This window comes from Thermobia domestica, chromosome 1 (genome assembly GCF_964235325.1).
Source record: "Thermobia domestica chromosome 1, izTheDome1.hap1.1, whole genome shotgun sequence".
Taxonomy (NCBI): domain Eukaryota; kingdom Metazoa; phylum Arthropoda; class Insecta; order Zygentoma; family Lepismatidae; genus Thermobia; species Thermobia domestica.
Genome location: NC_137454.1, coordinates 122,969,839 through 122,989,144, shown reverse-complemented (window position 1 = coordinate 122,989,144; position 19,306 = coordinate 122,969,839). Strand labels below are relative to the sequence as shown.

Here is a 19,306-nt window from a genome sequence, read left to right as displayed (position 1 = left end):
TTCTCACCTAAAATCATGGTCACTCGAGAAATAATCTTCAATAAAAATCCTCCAAATAAACATTAGTACTTCATTTTCATTTGTATCTTGAAGCAGTTTTCTGCAGGATAAGTGGAGAAAGGTTCAATGTCATTTTGTATAAAGTATTATTATTTTTTCTTTCTTTTTAAGTCGTAAGATTATTTGGGAGTTTAATGTGGATGTCAAGACGAGACTTTGCTCCGTCACGAAAAGCAAGGGACCAAATCCTTCAATGTCGATCATAAAAGAACTTTCCAAATTAAAACAATAAACAAACGCATCCATATATTAACCCTCTGTCGGTAACAAATTATACACTGTAGGTTGGTAAACCAGTGATGTAAACCCGTGGGAAAAGTCCCATTTTGCTGGGTTTTTTTAAACGTTAGTTTCTCAGAAAGGGATATTGGGATTTTTTGTCGAAATTGGCAGCATATGTGGAATTTTTCGTATCTATATTTCACCAACGCCAAGAAAATTCTCTGTGGTCGAACAGTAAACTGAATTTTGAATAAGTTTGAAAACAGTCTTGATTGTCAGATTTTGTTACCGAAAATGTGCATGCTAGTACGGAAGCGATTTATTTATTTATTATTTAAAATGGCGGAGTTAAGGCATAACCTTTTCTTCCGCTCAACCATTTACAATTTTTCTTTTACAATCGGATCTCATAATAGAGTTTATTTAGTTATTTATTTACAACGAGAATAAAAAGGATACACACACTTAGGCAACGTTAAAGAGTTACAGACACAGAACAATACAAAGAAAATAAAACATGAAAAGTGAAAATAAAACTTACAAAATAAACACTAAACTAAACAAGCGACAATGCTGAAGACATCTTAAACTATACAAGGAGAGAGAAACAAAGAAGTCAATCTTGATTATATATAACATAAAATACATTCCTTTGATTGACTATGTATAGATAAAATGATGCACATACTTAAGTGGTTGTGTATAATATATCGTCGTCGGCAATTCAAAACCTGCTATGTGCATTTTGCAGGAGAAGCGAAAAACAGTATCCTGGTTAGATTTTTCGCTTTATAAAAGTGATATTATAAGTAATATTTGATGCTGCACGTAACTTGATACCTTCTCAAGTAACTTGAGAAGATATCAAGTTACGTGCAGCATCAAATATTACTTATAATATCACTTTTATAAAGCGAAAAATCTAACCAGGATACTGTTTTTCGCTTCTCCTGCAAAATGCACATAGCAGGTTTTGAATTGCCGACGACGATATACGTACATACACATGTAGTTTCGTGTTTAACATATTTTTTTTGTTTTGTTTTGTTTTGTTTTGTTTTGTTTACTGAGGATCATTAGAAAGATATTCTTTAAGCCGACATTTAAAAGTCAACACTGAACCAGAGTTTCTGATGCTTTCACGGGTGTCATTCCAAGCTTTGGTGGCAAATAGTGTGAAAGATTTGGAAAAGAAATTAGATGTGAATCATGTGATTTTGTACAGTGACTTGGTTTCCTCTGAAAAACAAGCACTAAGGAACGTAAATTGTGCACTGGTATTTAAAAATAATAATTAAGGGAAGAAGGTAAAAAAGCAAACGGAGAAACAACCATGTTGCAAACATCCAACATGAAATGACCGAAGATTGCTCACGATATAAACAAATACGGTTCTGGAGTATATACGAAGGCGCGAAAATCTGAGGACAGCGTTGCCAGTAATATACAACAAAATAATCTGAGATGGGGTTACGCGTCACTCCTGTTACGAACGGAAGATTAAAACGCTACGTTTTATATATTTGTGGCCAATTTCTTTCTACAATTAGGTCTTAGTAACCACAGGTTCTAGAAGGATGCCGTTTTCGCTAGTCAGTTCCAAATTTTGTGTACATTTGCCAATTTTCATTCATATTTTTAAAACACGAGCTGTATTATTATTTTTATTTAAGATTTTAGGACTCTTTTTAAGCCCATAAGATTAACATTGACGCTAGGGTGTTGCTAAGGTTGGGATCCTTATGTTAGGCAACCAGCACAAGAGTATAGTTGGTTGACAGACATTGGAGACCAGGGGCGGATCCAGGACCGACTTCTGGGGGGCGGTGGGTTGTCATACAGCTACTAAGAGCTACTTTTAACAGCTTCAAACTCTGGGATGGGTTTTATTTATATATATAAAATAAAAAAGTTTCTCCTCCCTGGATCCGCAACTGTTGGAGACTACTTTAATCTGAATGACAAAACGTATTACATGCTGGCAACTTGAAAGACCTGTAGAACCGCACTCTGAAACTCTAGGTCATCTGTATTAAATATATTGTGAAACCACATATTCCAGAGTAAAGAAAAAAAATAATTGATACGTTTAGTACGAGAATAATGCATAGAAATAGCACAATCATTATAATAAGTGTAGTTGTTTATTTACTGGCTGTTGTTTCGAGTAGTAAAGTCGAATAGACTCTTACTCATGATAATGTACTCTACAGATTGTCAAATATACTGCAATAAGCATACAGGTGAAAAAATACCATAACGTTACATAATATAGTAGTGTAACAATTATATAATATATTCATACTACTGTTACATTATGTAGCAAATTAACTTTGTGGTGGACAAACACCGTGTGCATGGGTTTTCTCGGGGTTCTCCCGTTTCCTCCCACCACTTTCTACATTCCACCATTCATTTCTCATCATCACCGTCTCCTTTAGCTCAGCCGGCATAATCGTGGGACGTAAAACTGAAATATTTTAAGTTATGAAAGCTCATTTTTCATTTTTTACATTATGTTGCTTGAAAGGTGTCAGAAAGTTTTCACGCGACAGGAATATGTCATGATCCTAAGCTCCCATACCTTTCGCATTTTTTTTTTTTTTTTTTTTTTTGGTATGCTATACTTATATATTAAACCGTATAATTTTTAGTATTTGACGGCCTTGAAATACTATATATCATTTCAGGATCATTTTTAAATTTTTATATTCCCGTGATAGAGAGAGCCTAACTTTTGTATTGTGTATGAATCACGTCTGTACTTGGCACTTGCCAGCCTGTTTCGTCAGGTGCATCTGTAAAATTTTCGATTGCAATAGTGATGGCACAGTTTAAGACTCTGTCACCATTGTTGGTAATATATATGTTCGTAATGCCAATTGGAGACATCCATTAAGCTCATTCCCGTCTCTATTCATCGTTCATTGCTTTCTTCTGCTTATACTTGGCTCATACATTTTCGAGATTTGGCACAGATTTTGTACGATAGACAAGCACGTCACTGTGTAAAGCACAGAATCAAGTAGGCTGACGTGTTTGCTTTCGTTATTTTTGTAACACAATAAATTTATATTATTTTATTATTATTATTATATTTATTATTACTGAAATGCCCATTTTTCGCACAGGGACAATAGCTTTATGGGAAATTTGTTCCTCCTGTCCCTCTAAGGTACGCCCGTTAATTGAATTGAATGACAAAATTCCAGCACGAGTAGGTATTAACTATGTTCAGAAATTCAGTTCAACTTGTTACATTGTTTATTTTTTTTCCCTTGACGCGATCACAAACTTCAGGCAACATCAATTTCAGTGTGAAGAATGAAATATAGAAAATGCCCCTTATTGCCCCCCTTCCCTCCCGTAAAACGGGAATTATAAACAAAACCCTGAGAATGTGTCCATTTATTTTTAATGAGTAATTTATATAGTGAATTTCATCTTTTTGATGTAACAGGTTCGTAACTTTTTTTTTTAAATTTGAACCTACAGATACATTCTTTAATCAAAGTAAAAAACTTCGCTAAAGATTAGTACTAACTACGTTCCAAAATTCAGTTCAGACTTCGATCGTTTCTTCGCAATGTGATCATAAACTACAGGCAACATCGTTTTTATAATAGACTAGCAGAATACCCATTCTTCGCACGGAGAGAATACATTTTCATTTTGGACATTAGGGGCTGAATTTAGATTTAAACGGCATCAGAAGTGCCACTGTTCATCTGAGCGACGCCGAAAACTATGGATTCGGCACTTAATATCGGTCATTTTCGATCATATATACCCTCCTCCAAGTTGCGGGGCTGAATTTGGATTTAAACGTTATTAGAAGTATCACTGTTCATCTCAGCGACCCCGAAAAGTATGGATTCGACACTAATATCGGCCATTTTGATCGTTTCTAAATATCTCCCCCCTCTTCCCTACGTTGAACCGTTAAAGTGAAATGACACAAACCATCCCAGGCCCGAACCTCATCTTTGTGGCAAATTTAATCGAGATCGGTCACGTGGTTCAAGAGTTAAGTTTTATTTATTTTTATATATCTCCTCTCTTACGTTGTACCGTCAAATTAAAACGATAAAGAGTTAATTCGTGGTTAAGCAGTTAGCGACACGCCTTTGGCGTGTGAGATCCGGATTCGATTTCCGACGGGAGCTCATGTGGTTCGGATTCCACGTTAATTAGTAGGCCCACGTCTCATATAGCCTCACTGGTGAAAGAGACGCTAAACTCAAAAACCAGCTCATTGAAATGATAAAAAACAACCCAGGCCCGAACTTCATCTATGTTGAAAATTTAATGGAGATCAGTGAAGTGGTTCAAGAGGTAGGAAGTTACAAACATAGTGCCTTTCATTTATATATATTTGGTCTAAATATGCGAAGTGGTTTGTGATGTACGTGCAGTAACGATCAAATTTGAACCACGTAAATTCAAGTTTATTAGAATAAAAGGGAAACTATTTGACAAGAAATTAAGGGAATACTCCCTATTACGTTGTAATTCATATCAGAAAAACGTTTCCAACACATTTATAATACGTTTCTAGAATTACTTGGTTTATGTGGAGCTAATAGATGCGAAGCGCATAGCTTAAATTTTGCTTTTCATTCGTAGAATGTTACTCGCGATCATACACGAGACTGTTCTCAAATTTTGCACAGTGATAGGTCTGCATAGACAAAGTTTGTGAGTAAAAACGTATCCGAATAGTGGTGTTCTTGTTCTAAAACTTACATGTAATACGTGAATGTACTGTCTGCTGTATGGCACGGGAATTGAAATTAATTATAATACAATGCATTTTATGCTTTCAGTTGGCGACTATGTTTTAACTTGGCATTGTTCGCACGAAATATTCGCTGCTTCATTCCACTCAGCATCGGTAGTTCCACATTTTATGAAAGTTGACCTCGCACTTAGTTTAATTTTATGCCTCAAATACTTAATGTTGATGATAAAAAGAACTTACACCATTAGTGGCGAAGATACATATTGTGCAAAATTAAAGGGATAAAAGTTTTGATATGTTCTGCAAATGACACAACACTTAAGAGGGTGTAACAGGATACAAGCAAAAGAAAGGTAATATGAATGTTTTTCAAAAGTGGTGGGAGTTACAATAACGACATAATGCGGTCAATATGTCTCTCTTCATCTAAAGGGTAAGTAGTGTTCCGTTCAAAGGAGAGGTGTCAGGTAGTTGTATTGTTTCTGCTAGTGGTATTCACTTACGTTGTCATGGCTCAAACTGTAATTAGACCTTTCTCAGAAATTGAGGCGGAACAGATACGAGTAGAAGTATCCAGAGATATGAATATCTCGAATTGTTGTTACACTTATGTAATCAATGACACGAGATCGGGCCAAGATAGTTCAAGGGCGACGAAGGTATAAGATGATTATACTACGAGGGCAAGTCAATAATTATCTACACTTTTCATTCTACAATTTATTTACATGAAGCTAGGGTTATACTATGGACATCATTTTTCTACGTAATCTCCCTCCTTATCAATGCACTTGGCCCAACAGTCAACGAGCTTACGTATTCCTTCAAAGTAAAAGGTTTTTGGTAGGTCGTGACGTGAAGCCACTTTTGCACCGCATTTTGCACGTCTAAATCTGACTCAAATCTGCGACCATACAAAGCATCCTTGAGTGGCCCAAACAAGTGAAAGTCAGATGGAGCTAGGTTTGGGCTGTAGGGAGGGTGTTCCAATAACTCAAATTTCAGCTTGTTGATGGTTTCAATAGTGTGATGAGCCGTGTGTGGCTGTGCATTGTCATGCAAACTCGCACTGTTGATAGTCTTTCCCTTTTCCATGAACTCTGCCAGTATGAGCCCCTGTGAGTCCCAAAACACAATTAACATAACCTTTCCTGCGAATGGCTCAGTCTTTAATTTTTTCTTCGTCGGAGATCCAGGGTGTTTCCAGTGCATACTCTGGCGCTTTGATTCTGGCTCATAGTGATGAACCCATGTTTCATCGCCGGTGACTATTCTGCTTAAAAATGCCTCACCTTCGTTATTGGAAGTGAGTGAGTAAGCGCTAACAGACCCTAACACGAGTGTTCTGCAGTAAGCTTTCTTGGTACTCACCGTGCATAGACTTTGTGAAAACCAAGCTCGTCGTGGATGATATGATGAGAAGAGCCATGACTGATGTTCAAAGCAGCTGCTACCTCATCGATAGTGATTCGCCAGGACCATCTCTCGAGCGTGCTGAATGTTGTCATATGTAGTAGAGGTTGATGGACGTCGTGCTCCCTCTTCATGCGTTACACTTGTTCGACCACTTTTAAACTTCTCGAGCCTCATAAACACAGTTTTACATGATAGTACACTTCTCCCATATTGCGATGAATGTCTGACACTTTGACACCGTCCGACCAGGGGAATCGGATCACTGCTCGTTGTTCCTCTTTGGTGCAAACTTCTAATGTAGCAGCCATGATATATCTGCAAACGAAGGAAGCAAAATGGAGGAATTAAGATCACACTCTCACAGCATGACCACAACGGCATAACAATAAAATATGTGAGGACAGTGCGCAATGTAAGAAAAGTTGTGACAAAAGGCTAGATAATTTTTGACTCGCCCTCGTAGTTAGACTAAAATGTCAGTCTCGTCCTATTCGCATGTCAACTAGCTTCAGAGCTGTGACCAATGTTTCGAGTCTTCACGAAAGACATCTCTTTCCGTGCAAGGAAGGTGCCGTTTGGAGTGGTATCGTCAAAGTCTTGATTGAATCAATCGGTGGAAATACATGTACAAGATTCTGGAGTCATTTGTGTGGGATTTTTAGATTTCGTTGGACCCGAATTTTTCATATACAATAATTCCCATCCACACAGAGCTACCCTCATCGGCGATTTCTTCGCTAATGAGGTGTTGCTTGGATAGAATAGCCGGCCAGTCACCCAACCTAAATCCGATTGAGCATGGATGCCTTAAGGCACACAAATAGCAGAACATCTTCCTCCTACCTGAGATCTACAGCGGCGGAACCTATTGGATAAAAGTCGTGTATCTGGCTGTCCAGGTGGCATTCACTAATGATATGACATCGAAACGCCTCCCACACAAGGCTTTCTTTAATTTCTGAAAGAGGAAAAAATCTGTGGATGCGAGATCCGGAGTATTACGAGTGAGGGGAAAACTTCGAAACTCAGGGTGGCTGGCTGCATGACTCAAGTCTCTTTAAGGGGAATGGGCGAGGAGAAGCCGCCACATTTCTTTTGTTAGCATTCCTCGACGTCCTTTTTGTTTTTTTTGACTGCATCCCGTAACTTGGTCACGAGGTCGCGGTAGTACATCTCACGATGGTTGGCCCTTTGTTGTTGTAATTCCACAAGATAAAGCCGCGGAAGTCTCAGAAAGCACTCAGCGTTACGTTTCTTCGCGATATTATGATCTGAACCTTTTTGGGCTTCGTGAGTGGCAGTATATTGGTTCTCTGGTCCTCTGCTGGTGTTCAGCAGAACTAGTACGCGTGGAATGTATACCAATAGCTTAATTAAGGATCAAAGTCTTCCCAACAGTGCAAATTCTTGATAACAGCTTGAACCTGTTTCTCATATTTTAAAAATACATTATATGCAGATTTGTGAAATCTTTATTGTATATTTATGAAATCTTTTTTGGGATTTAATTTATTAGTAGATTTCACGTGTTAATGTTACATGTATATACTTAACGAAGCAAAATGATTTAAAAAAGATAATTCATATTGGTTGTAACATTTGCTTGACATTTAATATATTAAATCATTTTGGACCAAAGAATGGAATTTTGTTCATTGTTTACTGGAATTACAGTCGGATGAATTATGAAAATCTGAAGTCATTCAAGCTTTTCTTGAGCTAAAGTTGTATTTTGTAATGGTTCAAATACGTTGTACTTATATATTGTCTCTGACTTTTTAGTCCTGTCATTGCTAGGAGCTACAAAAATTCTGAAAGATAAACAGTTCTGTGACAGATGATTGCATTAAGAATACTGCTTAAAATGAGGCTACTAGAGGTCGTGCATTTATTGTGTATTTTATTAAAATTTTAATTTTTATGTAGTTGGCTGGGCTTATTGAAGTGGACTGCGAAAATTGAACTTACAGTTAGCAGTTAAATTCTTCATTATGTACATCATTAAATTAAAATTCAGTGTTAACAAAAAAATTGACTACCTACCAATGAATCCTCCCTTGAAAAATTTAAAGGTTTTGACGTTTCGGAACTCTCAACTGGTTCCTTTCTCAGTGGCAAGGTAAAAAGGATTAATACGGAAAGCAGAAAAAAGGAGTAAAACCAGAACGTACAAAAAAGATCCTGAGATAGATAGAGCAGAATGAAAAAAGAATGAAATGAATAAAAAAAGAACGTGGAGTCTATGTTAGGCTACTATTGCCAGATCTAAAGTATCCATCAAAGGTAGGTACCCATGTTCGATCAATGTTGCCAGTGTCAAGGTTCAATGCAGGTTTGTATTTATGAATAAAGAACGATTCTTTAATTTCCTTTTTATTTTGCTGAACCTATTACCATAACCTGTTTTATATTATGTTAATGTTGTTTTAGATGAAGCGCTAAACCGTACATGCCTTCTTCATGTGACTTTTTTGATTGTCTAACATGTTCCTTCACACGCGTGTTAATATTACGTTTAGTTTGGCCAATGTATGAGGAATCACATTCGCAATGGACGCGGTAAATACCTGCCTTATTTAATGGATCGACAAAATAGCTTTTAAATCCAGTGAGATGTTTTTGTAAACTTTTGGGGCGAATACTTGAAACAGATATGTTATGCTTTGCAAGAATACGTTCAGTTTTTGTTGAAAGTTGTGGAAAATAAGGAATTCCAATCCAAATTTTTGCTTCTTTGGAAGTTAACGTTTAGGTGACTTGCAGCGATTTACGTGTTTGATTAAACCATTTTTGTAAAATACATAGCTTATAACCGTTTTCTTGTCCTATTTTATATAAAAATTGTATTTCTTCGTTGAGATCTTTTTGACGGTCACAAATTAATAATGCTCTACGAAAGAAGTTCTTCCAAATATTGGCCTTGTACATTGGCGGATGAGCTGACTGTTGATGTATGTAAGTAGTGCCTGCATTGGGTCTTCGGTATACTTTTGTTAATAAATTTATTATGTGATCGGGTAATCAATAGGTGTAGAAATGGAAGGCCGTTATCAGATTTACGTTCAAGGGTGAACTTTAGCGTAGGATGCTGATTGTTGAATTGTTCAGATATTTGTGTAAGTGTATTTTCGTCACGAACAACTAGTAGAATATCATCAGCATAACGGTAATATCTAACGTATTTAAATGTGTCGCGCCGTAAAATAGACGTTTCAATCTGATTTAAAACGGTATTTGACAATATTGGGGATAATGTGTTACCCATGCCTAAGCCATCATTCTGAGAAAAGTAATGATCTTCAAATTGGAATATATTATTTGTTAAACAAACCTCAAGTAATTGTAATAAAAAAATTAGTTTCATAGGTAGAAGCGCCATTTTGTAATAACCAGGATCGAGTACTATTGATAGTAAGTTCTAGTGGTATGGACAGATACGTATCAACAACGTCTATGGAGGCAAGTAAAATGGTATTGGCATTTACAAATGATGATAATTGTTGTTTTACGTCAAGACTGTTTCTTACAACATATTTAAAACCACTATTGTAACTGCTGAGTTTTTTATATCACCATTTTGATAGTAAATAAGCTGGATGATTGAAACCTGATATGATCGGGCGAAGGCAGGCTTGTGCACCTTCGGAAGACCATAAATAATGGGAAGACTAGGTGCATGTATTTTTATCATATCTTTTACAATATCAGTTAAAAGTGGTGAAGAATCGATTGTCGACTGTACCTTCTTAATAATCTGTAGTAACGGATTACAGGGATATGAAACCAAATTACATTTCTTTGCTATTTTTAAAATACCGGAAGCATATCTGCTTTGACATAACAACATATTGATTTCCTTTATCAGCCTTTAAACACCAGATATCGTGTTTATTAAGAAATATTTAAATTGTGTAATAGGCCCTTGTAAGCCCTTTGTTTCCTTTCTCATACAAAAACGTAGGATCATATCCAAAATTCAGATATGTACAAAGTCTTATTACAGAATTTAGAATATTTCTTGATAAACACAATATCTGGTGTTTAAAGACTTATAAAGGAAACCAATGTGTTGTTATGCCAAAGCAAAGATATGCTTCCGGTATTTTAAAAATACCAGAGAAATGTAATTTTGTTTCATATCCTTGTAATCCGTTACTACAGATTATTAAGAAGGTACAGTCGACAATCGATTCTTCACCACTTTTAACTGATATTGAAAAAGATATGATAAAAATACATGCACCTAGTCTTTCCATTATTTATGGTCTTCCGAAGGTGCACAAGCCTGCCTTCGCCCGATCATATCAGGTTTCAATCATCCAGCTTATTTACTATCAAAATGGTGATATAAAAAACTCAGCAGTTACAATAGTGGTTTTAAATATGTTGTAAAAAACAGTCTTGACGTAAAACAACAATTATCATCATTTGTAAATGCCAATACCATTTTACTTGCCTCCATAGACGTTGTTGATATGTATCTGTCCATACCACTAGAACTTACTATCAATAGTACTCGATCCTGGTTATTACAAAATGGCGCTTCTACCTATGAAACTAATTTTTTTATTACAATTACTTGAGGTTTGTTTAACAAATAATATATTCCAATTTGAAGATCATTACTTTTCTCAGAATGATGGCTTAGGCATGGGTAACACATTATCCCCAATATTGTCAAATACCGTTTTAAATCAGATTGAAACGTCTATTTTACGGCACGACACATTTAAATACGTTAGATATTACCGTTATGCTGATGATATTCTACTAGTTGTTCGTGACGAAAATACACTTACACAAATATCTGAACAATTCAACAATCAGCATCCTACGCTAAAGTTCACCCTTGAACGTAAATCTGATAACGGCCTTCCATTTCTACACCTATTGATTACCCGATCACATAATAAATTTATTAACAAAAGTATACCGAAGACCCAATGCAGGCACTACTTACATACATCAACAGTCAGCTCATCCGCCAATGTACAAGGCCAATATTTGGAAGAACTTCTTTCGTAGAGCATTATTAATTTGTGACCGTCAAAAAGATCTCAACGAAGAAGTACAATTTTTATATAAAATAGGACAAGAAAACGGTTATAAGCTATGTATTTTACAAAAATGGTTTAATCAAACACGTAAATCGCTGCAAGTCACCTAAACGTTAACTTCCAAAGAAGCAAAAATTTGGATTGGAATTCCTTATTTTCCACAACTTTCAACAAAAACTGAACGTATTCTTGCAAAGCATAACATATCTGTTTCAAGTATTCGCCCCAAAAGTTTACAGAAACATCTCACTGGATTTAAAAACTATTTTGTCGATCCATTAAATAAGGCAGGTATTTACCGCGTCCATTGCGAATGTGATTCCTCATACATTGGCCAAACTAAACGTAATATTAACACGCGTGTGAAGGAACATGTTAGACAATCAAAAAAGTCACATGAAGAAGGCATGTACGGTTTAGCGCTTCATCTAAAACAACATTAACATAATATAAAACAGATTATGGTAATTTGTTCAGCAAAATAAAAAGGAAATTAAAGAATCGTTCTTTATTCATAAATACAAACCTGCATTGAACCTTGACACTGGCAACGTTGATCGAACATGGGTACCTACCTTTGATGGATACTTAGATCTGGCAATAGTGGCCTAACATAGACTCCACGTTCTTTTTTTATTCATTTCATTCTTTTTTCATTCTGCTCTATCTATCTCAGGATCTTTTTTGTACGTTACTTTTATATAGTGGTATGTATTCCTGGTTTTACTCCTTTTTTCTGCTTTCCGTATTAATCCTTTTTACCTTGCCACTGAAGAAGGGACCAGTTGAGAGTTCCGAAACGTCAAAACCTCTAAATATTTCAAGAGAGGATTCATTGGTAAGTAGCCAATTTTTTGTTAATTTTGAATATCCCCCATGCGCCCATGTAATTATAAAATTCAGTGTATTTATTTTTTCTGTATAGTGTTTTTTAATTAATTTAATGCATTTCTTTTCAGTTCCCAATGACTATTTTGTATGATCCTACTCGGAAAAAAGAACCCTCTCCCCAGTATGTGACAGAGAGGGAAATGTGTCTAAAATACTTTGAGAAATGGAGTGAACAAGATCAGATTGAATTCGTAGAACATCTCTTGTCTCGGATGTGCCACTATCAGCATGGACACATTAATTGCTTCCTCAAACCCATGCTTCAGAGGGATTTTATCTCATTGTTACCAAGTAAGTACCTGTTAAGGACTATTGTAAGTATTTAAACTATTACACTTTAACCCAACCTAAAATTTTCTGTCTATTATTGCATTTAAGAGTAATATATAGAAATGTGAAAAGCAAAGAATTACATTACAGGTAATTAAGATACCATTTGTGCTTAAGTTAAAATGACTAAAGGTTGTGTTGACACATCAATACGTGGCTTATATTCATACAAATTTATGAAGATAGGCGGCATATAGGTTATGCTTACAAGTACACAGTCTCGTATAATCACTTGTTTATGAATAAATAATGCAGGAATTTAGTAGTATCAGTTTCTTTTATCGTGACTATTACTGAAGTTCATTGAGGTTCAGTGCAGTGACAATTTTAATGTTTCCTCAGTTGCAAGCTTATATATAGGGAATCATATAAAATTCTGTATTATTTCGTTTATTGATTTTAAATATATAATTTTTTTCTGTTTGTGTAGAGAAAGGTTTGGATCATGTAGCAGAGAACATCCTATCGTACTTGGACGCAGAATCATTGTGTGCTGCTGAACTAGTATGTAAAGAATGGTATAGAGTTATCTCGGAGGGTATGTTATGGAAGAAATTGATCGAGAGAAAAGTTCGGACTGATTCACTATGGCGAGGGTTAGCGGAAAGGAGGGGATGGTAAGTGAGAGAATACATAGTCACTAATAACGAAGACTAAAAGTAAGAAGTTAAATACAGTACCTGATCACTTTGTACTAAATCTTTACGTTACAGCCCTATTGGAATGAAACGAGTGTTGAAAGGAATTCTGTATATATTTTTTCAACAGTTAATATTTTCGGAACCTGTGTAGGTTCCCAAACTGTTAATTTACTATCTGCTGATAAGTATTTGCTCTATAGTCTGATAAAGAGTAAACTTCCAGTGGGAGTGGAATCCACACGCACCAAAAATATGTGCACTAACCACTCGGCTATTCGGCTTTCTCTACAAATACATTTAGTAATTTCAGAACTCTTAACTAGATGGCAGTCGTGAAGCTCATTTTATTTTATTTTCACCGATGTACAAAGAAGTCACAATCACGTAACAGTTTCAACACAATAACTGTATCTTCGTCAGACTTCTACTCCTTCTCTATTCTGATGAAGACACAGTTATTATGGTGAAACTGTTACGTGTTTTTTTTTTTTTTATACATATTATCACATAGCCTTGCTCAGTGTGTTGTTGTGTTTTAGTACAAAATGGAAACAAAGCCTGATAAAATAGTTACAAAAAAGTCACTTTGAGTTTTATAAATAGAGTGCAAACCTCATTCTTGACTAAAATATTTCTAAGACTTGCAATTTATATGACTACAATAAATTAATTTTCGAAAGTATTTTACTTGAGCAGTAACATTGATAAGTAGATACTCTGGGGTATGTTATGGAATGGAAGAAACACCTATACTGGTTATGAATTTGAATGGCAGTTGAAACAAGTTTATTTTGAGATCATGAGTGAATGAGAGAGAAAGAAGGGCGAATGCTTAAGAATGAACTCCCTATTGGAAACTGCTAATAATTTAGCTAATTATCGATCGATGTGAACAAAATAAGGTTCGTTGTGTTCAGATAGCAAATATTGTAAGGAGTGCCAAATTTTTCATAAGCATCAGCATTGTCCATCAGTTTGTGACATCTAGGAATAACCTAGACTGGCTTCCCCAAGAACTTTGGTAGTATATTGGTCAGAACACGCCGAATGGGATTTCGTAGTTTATCTATTGTTTGGAATTCGACGCGGTAACCCCATAGGAAGGCGTATAGCGTAAGATCAGGGATACATGCTATCCACTCACACGGACCATGACTGCCAAGCAAACTACAGAAAAATATATCAAGCACTTACAGATATTGCTGAATGATCTTGCATTAAGATGGAAGTAGATCCATCGTAATTTTACATGGTGAGATCAACATGCTTGTTACGAATGAAGACTAGTTCAACCACTTGATGAATATTATGCCGCACTACACCATATTTTTCGGGTAGTGTTACAGTAGCTGTAGGATCCTTTCGTGGTCAGTTGTGTAAATTATGTGGTGCACAAATCTCCTGACCACCATGAAATACAGCTGTTTCCCCCAAGGAATAACTCTACCAAGCTGAATTTTGCACACTTTATCCGACGGTCACAGTTTTCTGGCTATAATGTGCCTTTTCCAAGGATAAGATTGAAAATCCTTGCTCAGGACCCAGAGTAGCTTGGCATGTAGAGTACGTAGGGCTAATAATACTATACCATTTACACAGCTTATGCCATCAAGATAAACGACAAGCACTTCTGCTAGTATGTGGCACATATCCTATACTTATAAATTTCCAATAATAGTTTTCACGGTATGGGCATCACGAGGTCCATGAACACACCACTACTATATCTTTATTTGTATACGGATTGTTACAAGAGGTCAGCTGAACTCGGTAATTTGAATGTCCAATGTTGGAATATTCTTGAATTTCATGGCTACAGGATACAAACACAATACCACCGCTTTTTTTTTTTTTTTTTTTTTTTTTTTTTTTTTTTTTTTTTTTTTTTTACAGCTCTCCTTCCTCTCTTGGACTTACGTTCTGAAACTTAACAATAGAAAAGATCGTTCCAAAACGGTTTTCAAGAAAGAAAAAAAGAAAAAGAAAAAATCACTTGTGTAGGCAAATATTCAAATTAACACTTCAAGCGTCTAACATACAGAGGTGAATGTACAATTAAGCATAGGAATTAGTTGTTTCATTGCAATCAAGTTCCAAGATATATAAGTGGCAGGGTTCATAGCGGGTCACTTTTTTAACTAAAAGTTACTTTTTTGGGAGATAAAGTGACTTTTCTTTTTTTTTTTTTTAACCTTGGCAGTTTTCTAAGAAAATGTTATAAAAATAAATGGAGAAAGGCAGAAACCTGTTATTTGTTACTGTTTTGAAAGCTTCAGTATTGCTGCCACATGTGAAACAGTCAGCTTTATTCTCACTTCAGCTTTTATTCTTTCTAAAGCACAATGGATGGTTAGTGGTTGCTTAAGCTCTCAAGGTGGGGTTGAGAACCCTTCTGTGTCTATTCTTTCTTCTGTCATAATAGCCTTTTAGTTTTCTCTCGTAATAGTTAACCTGCGCTCAACGTTGTGTGTGTGTTTGTGTTGTTTATCATGCTCGTCTTGTGTTATGCTTCTTGTATGTTCTTCTTAAGAGTATGTGATGAATTTGAATATTTCATGGCTTTGAGAACTCTCTATGCTAAGTTAAATATAATGTCTGGGATTAAGAAATTCGGAAATAGGCCAGAACTGGTTTCACTTACTCAGAAGCTTCTTACATCTCCTAAGTCTGCTTATCGTAACTACAAAGCATACTTAGAAAACCTATAAGAAAGGAGGAAGCTCAAAGAGAAGAAGTAAAGAAGAAAAGGTGAAATAAAACAACAAACAGAGAGGTGATGGAGAAATTGACAAAGGAAAAAGGGGCATGATGAGATTTTGGTCTTTTTTACGTGTGCTTTTGGTTACTTTTCAACTATTTACAAGAGACCAGACTACTATGAGCCCTAAAGTGGTCAACCTATAGAGCAAGAGGAAAGCGTATTTGCATGCCTTTGGGAAGGTGAAGGTTACCAAAAATGGGGTCAACCTAGACAAGTGGTCAAGTTAACAGATGTTACTAACATTGCACCTATCTCTATATATAGCTCAACTTATGAATCTCTGCCGCGATTAACGCCAACGTAGAATTCCCCCCAAGACAGATACCAGGGTTGGCTGGTTTAAACCAAAAAATGTTCATAAAAGTGTAAGTGTTCGTAAAATCTTGATGAACACACATTTATGGGTTATCGGTTTCACTCCCGTATATAATTCGTATTATATTCAGACCTAAATTCACTATTCATTACTCAAAGAGATTATACTACAAAAGCAACTTTTTAAAATAAGTTTATGAATGTTTCTTTTGTGATTTTTTTTAATAGTTTATTATTGTTATGCAATTGCAATCAGAGGAAAATTGTAAATATTATTTCCTTTTTTAATAATGTTTACTATTGATAAAATCGAATTGCCGAACTTTTTGGGAGGGGGTTATACAAACCCCACGAGAGGCATTTATTGAAATCAGAAGTATCTTTGGTATCTATTTATGTATAAATTGGTCAGTCATAATGGACTCAAATAATTCGTATCTTTATTCACTTTTCTTACTGATCTGCAAATTAAGTCGTCATATTTCTTTAACTTGGACTAACAAAAGTCGTAGTGAACTAACTTGGACTAAATTAGTTCTTCTGTACTTTGCAGTATTTTGAAATTGTTTATATGTAATTCTGTATAACGGTTTCACTTGTGCAACGGTTTATCTTTTTGTTCTTCTGAAATGACTCTTAACAATTATATTAACAAGTATGTAAAGATTAATACAACGTATTTTTTGTCAGGAGTCCTTCGTGAGTGAGTCGGCAGACGTATCGCATTCGTAGCCAATTAGTCCCGGCTTCGAGTTCAAATGGAGGACAATTTCTGTCGGATGTAAGCCGAGAAGCAGTTTGGAGTCCGTTTTAAGCTTATATGAAGCCTTCCAGCATAACCCGATTGTTGCATAATAACACCAGGGCGAAACAAACTTGTTTCTGTCCATACCTGGTATAAATACTTAGGGCAAAATATTTAAACCATAAAAACCTGTTTTTTTTTTAAAAAAAGGTTTAAATAAAAAAAGTTTTTTTTTAAAATAAAAACTATGGTTTTTGCCAACCCTGACAGATACTATTGAAGTAATTTATCTGTCTTGGAGGAAAATTCTTCATTGGCGTCAATCGCGGAAGAGATTCGTGAGCTAAGCTATAATTAGCTAGATAGATTACTTGCCAGTAAATAAATAAATAAATAAATAAAAGATAAATTAGAAGCCCTTCCGCTATATGTTTCACTAGATAGGGAAGGGGAAAAATTATGAAAGACCAGAGAGGTAGCTGTGAGGCGTCCAATTGGGCGTTGTATTGGAACCTATTCTAAACCGCAACGAGCTAAGAGTTGTGTGTAGGGAGATAAAACTAATGGGAGGATAATTATATAAATGAGTATCTGAAATACCCGCCCTTCATACGGGAAGACTAGATTTCTGCAAAACAGTTGAACTTTTTTTTTTTTTCCTCCCTTAGGATAAACATTTCAATAAAAGTGTAATGAGAAAAACCCATAAGGTATTCTATTGTTGAGAAATTTTGAACCCCATATATCCTTTAATCAAAGTGACATGAAAAAGAGAAGAAAAAACAGCTAGAAGCAGATAGTAATTATGTCCAAAATTCATTTCAAACGGTCAGCCGTTTTTCTGTGATGCGATCACAAACGACAGACAACGTCGATTTCAGTGTGGTGAAACTAATTATCACAATTGCCCTCCTTTACCGATTAAAACAGGAACTTGGGAAATGCTGGGACACGTGTCGTAAATTGAATACCTCGGCATTTCCGCTATCACCTCCCATCCCGATGGAGACTTGAACTTAAATTTAACTTGCATCGAGAATCACAATCATCTCAGCGAGCCCTAAAACTGTGGATTCGAAACTGATAGGCTCTATCGCTTGTTTTTGATTATTTTTACATGTCACGCTTTTCCAGCCCATTATTTTATTCTCTTCGAGGGCAACAAGAGATTTCCCATATCAGAAAATCAGAATCTAAGCAAAATAAATAAGGGCGAGCAACGGTTTCGGTGTTGCCCCTGTCAATTCCGTGGCCAGCTGACATGCCCTTCTTGACTTATACTTGTCTCATCGGATTATTTGTACATGTCTCCACTCGAGTTGCTAACGAGGTTGAACTTGGATTTAAACGGCATTTGGGATATCACTTTTCATTCCAGTTACTAGCATGTGAACGACACAAAAATTATCAAGCTACATACAGATATTGCAAACTGATCCTGCATTAAGAAAGCAATAGACCCAACTTAATTTTGTAGCATGGTGAGGTTATCGCTTTTGTCACGAATGAAGATTAGGTGATGGTTATGCCGCATCATACCTTGTTTTTCGGGTAATGTATTTTATCAAAATTGGTCGTAGTATTCTCTTATCCCCAATCGTGTAAATTCTAGAGGTAAATCCTCTCAACACGGGAAACAAGGAGCCCGAAAACTATTGATTCATCACTAATATCGGTCATTTTTGAATATTTTCCCACTTCCATTGGATTTCTAGCGGTGCACTTCTTCGACTAAATTTGAGCTTAAATGTGATCGTGCCTGTCACCAACCAGCTTAGCCATCCCCAAAACTATGAATGCTACACTAATATCGGTCGTTCTTGATTATTTTTAAATGTCATTCCTTTTCCACCTACCCATTGAGTCTAGGGGTATTTTACCCTCTTGAAACTTGAGCTTGAATGTCGTTGGAACTAGGGGTGTTCGATAAGGCTGAGGACCTATCGAACTTCGGGACTGAAAATTTATCGAGTTGTCATCGGTTACTCGAAACCTTTCGAGTATTTGAAATTATCGAAGTTTCGGGTATTATCGAAATTTCGAGTATTATCGAAGTTTCGGGTATTATCGAAATTTCGAGTATTATCGAAGTTTCGGGAATTATCGAAATTTCGAGTATTATCGAAG

The 19,306-nt window shown here is 35.8% G+C and overlaps 1 protein-coding gene across 5 annotated transcripts in view; it reads left to right on the top strand.

Annotated features, from left to right (window-relative positions):
• Positions 1 to 19,306, top strand: part of slmb (beta-transducin repeat containing E3 ubiquitin protein ligase slmb) — a 166,229-nt gene that overhangs the window by 84,871 nt on the left and 62,052 nt on the right. For all 5 annotated transcript variants that reach the window (XM_081762959.1, XM_081762958.1, XM_081762962.1 and 2 more), the window contains exons 2-3: positions 12,456 to 12,678; positions 13,148 to 13,334. In XM_081762959.1, coding sequence (XP_081619085.1) covers positions 12,456 to 12,678; positions 13,148 to 13,334 — 410 coding nt within the window. The remainder of the gene's footprint in view (positions 1 to 12,455; positions 12,679 to 13,147; positions 13,335 to 19,306) is intronic.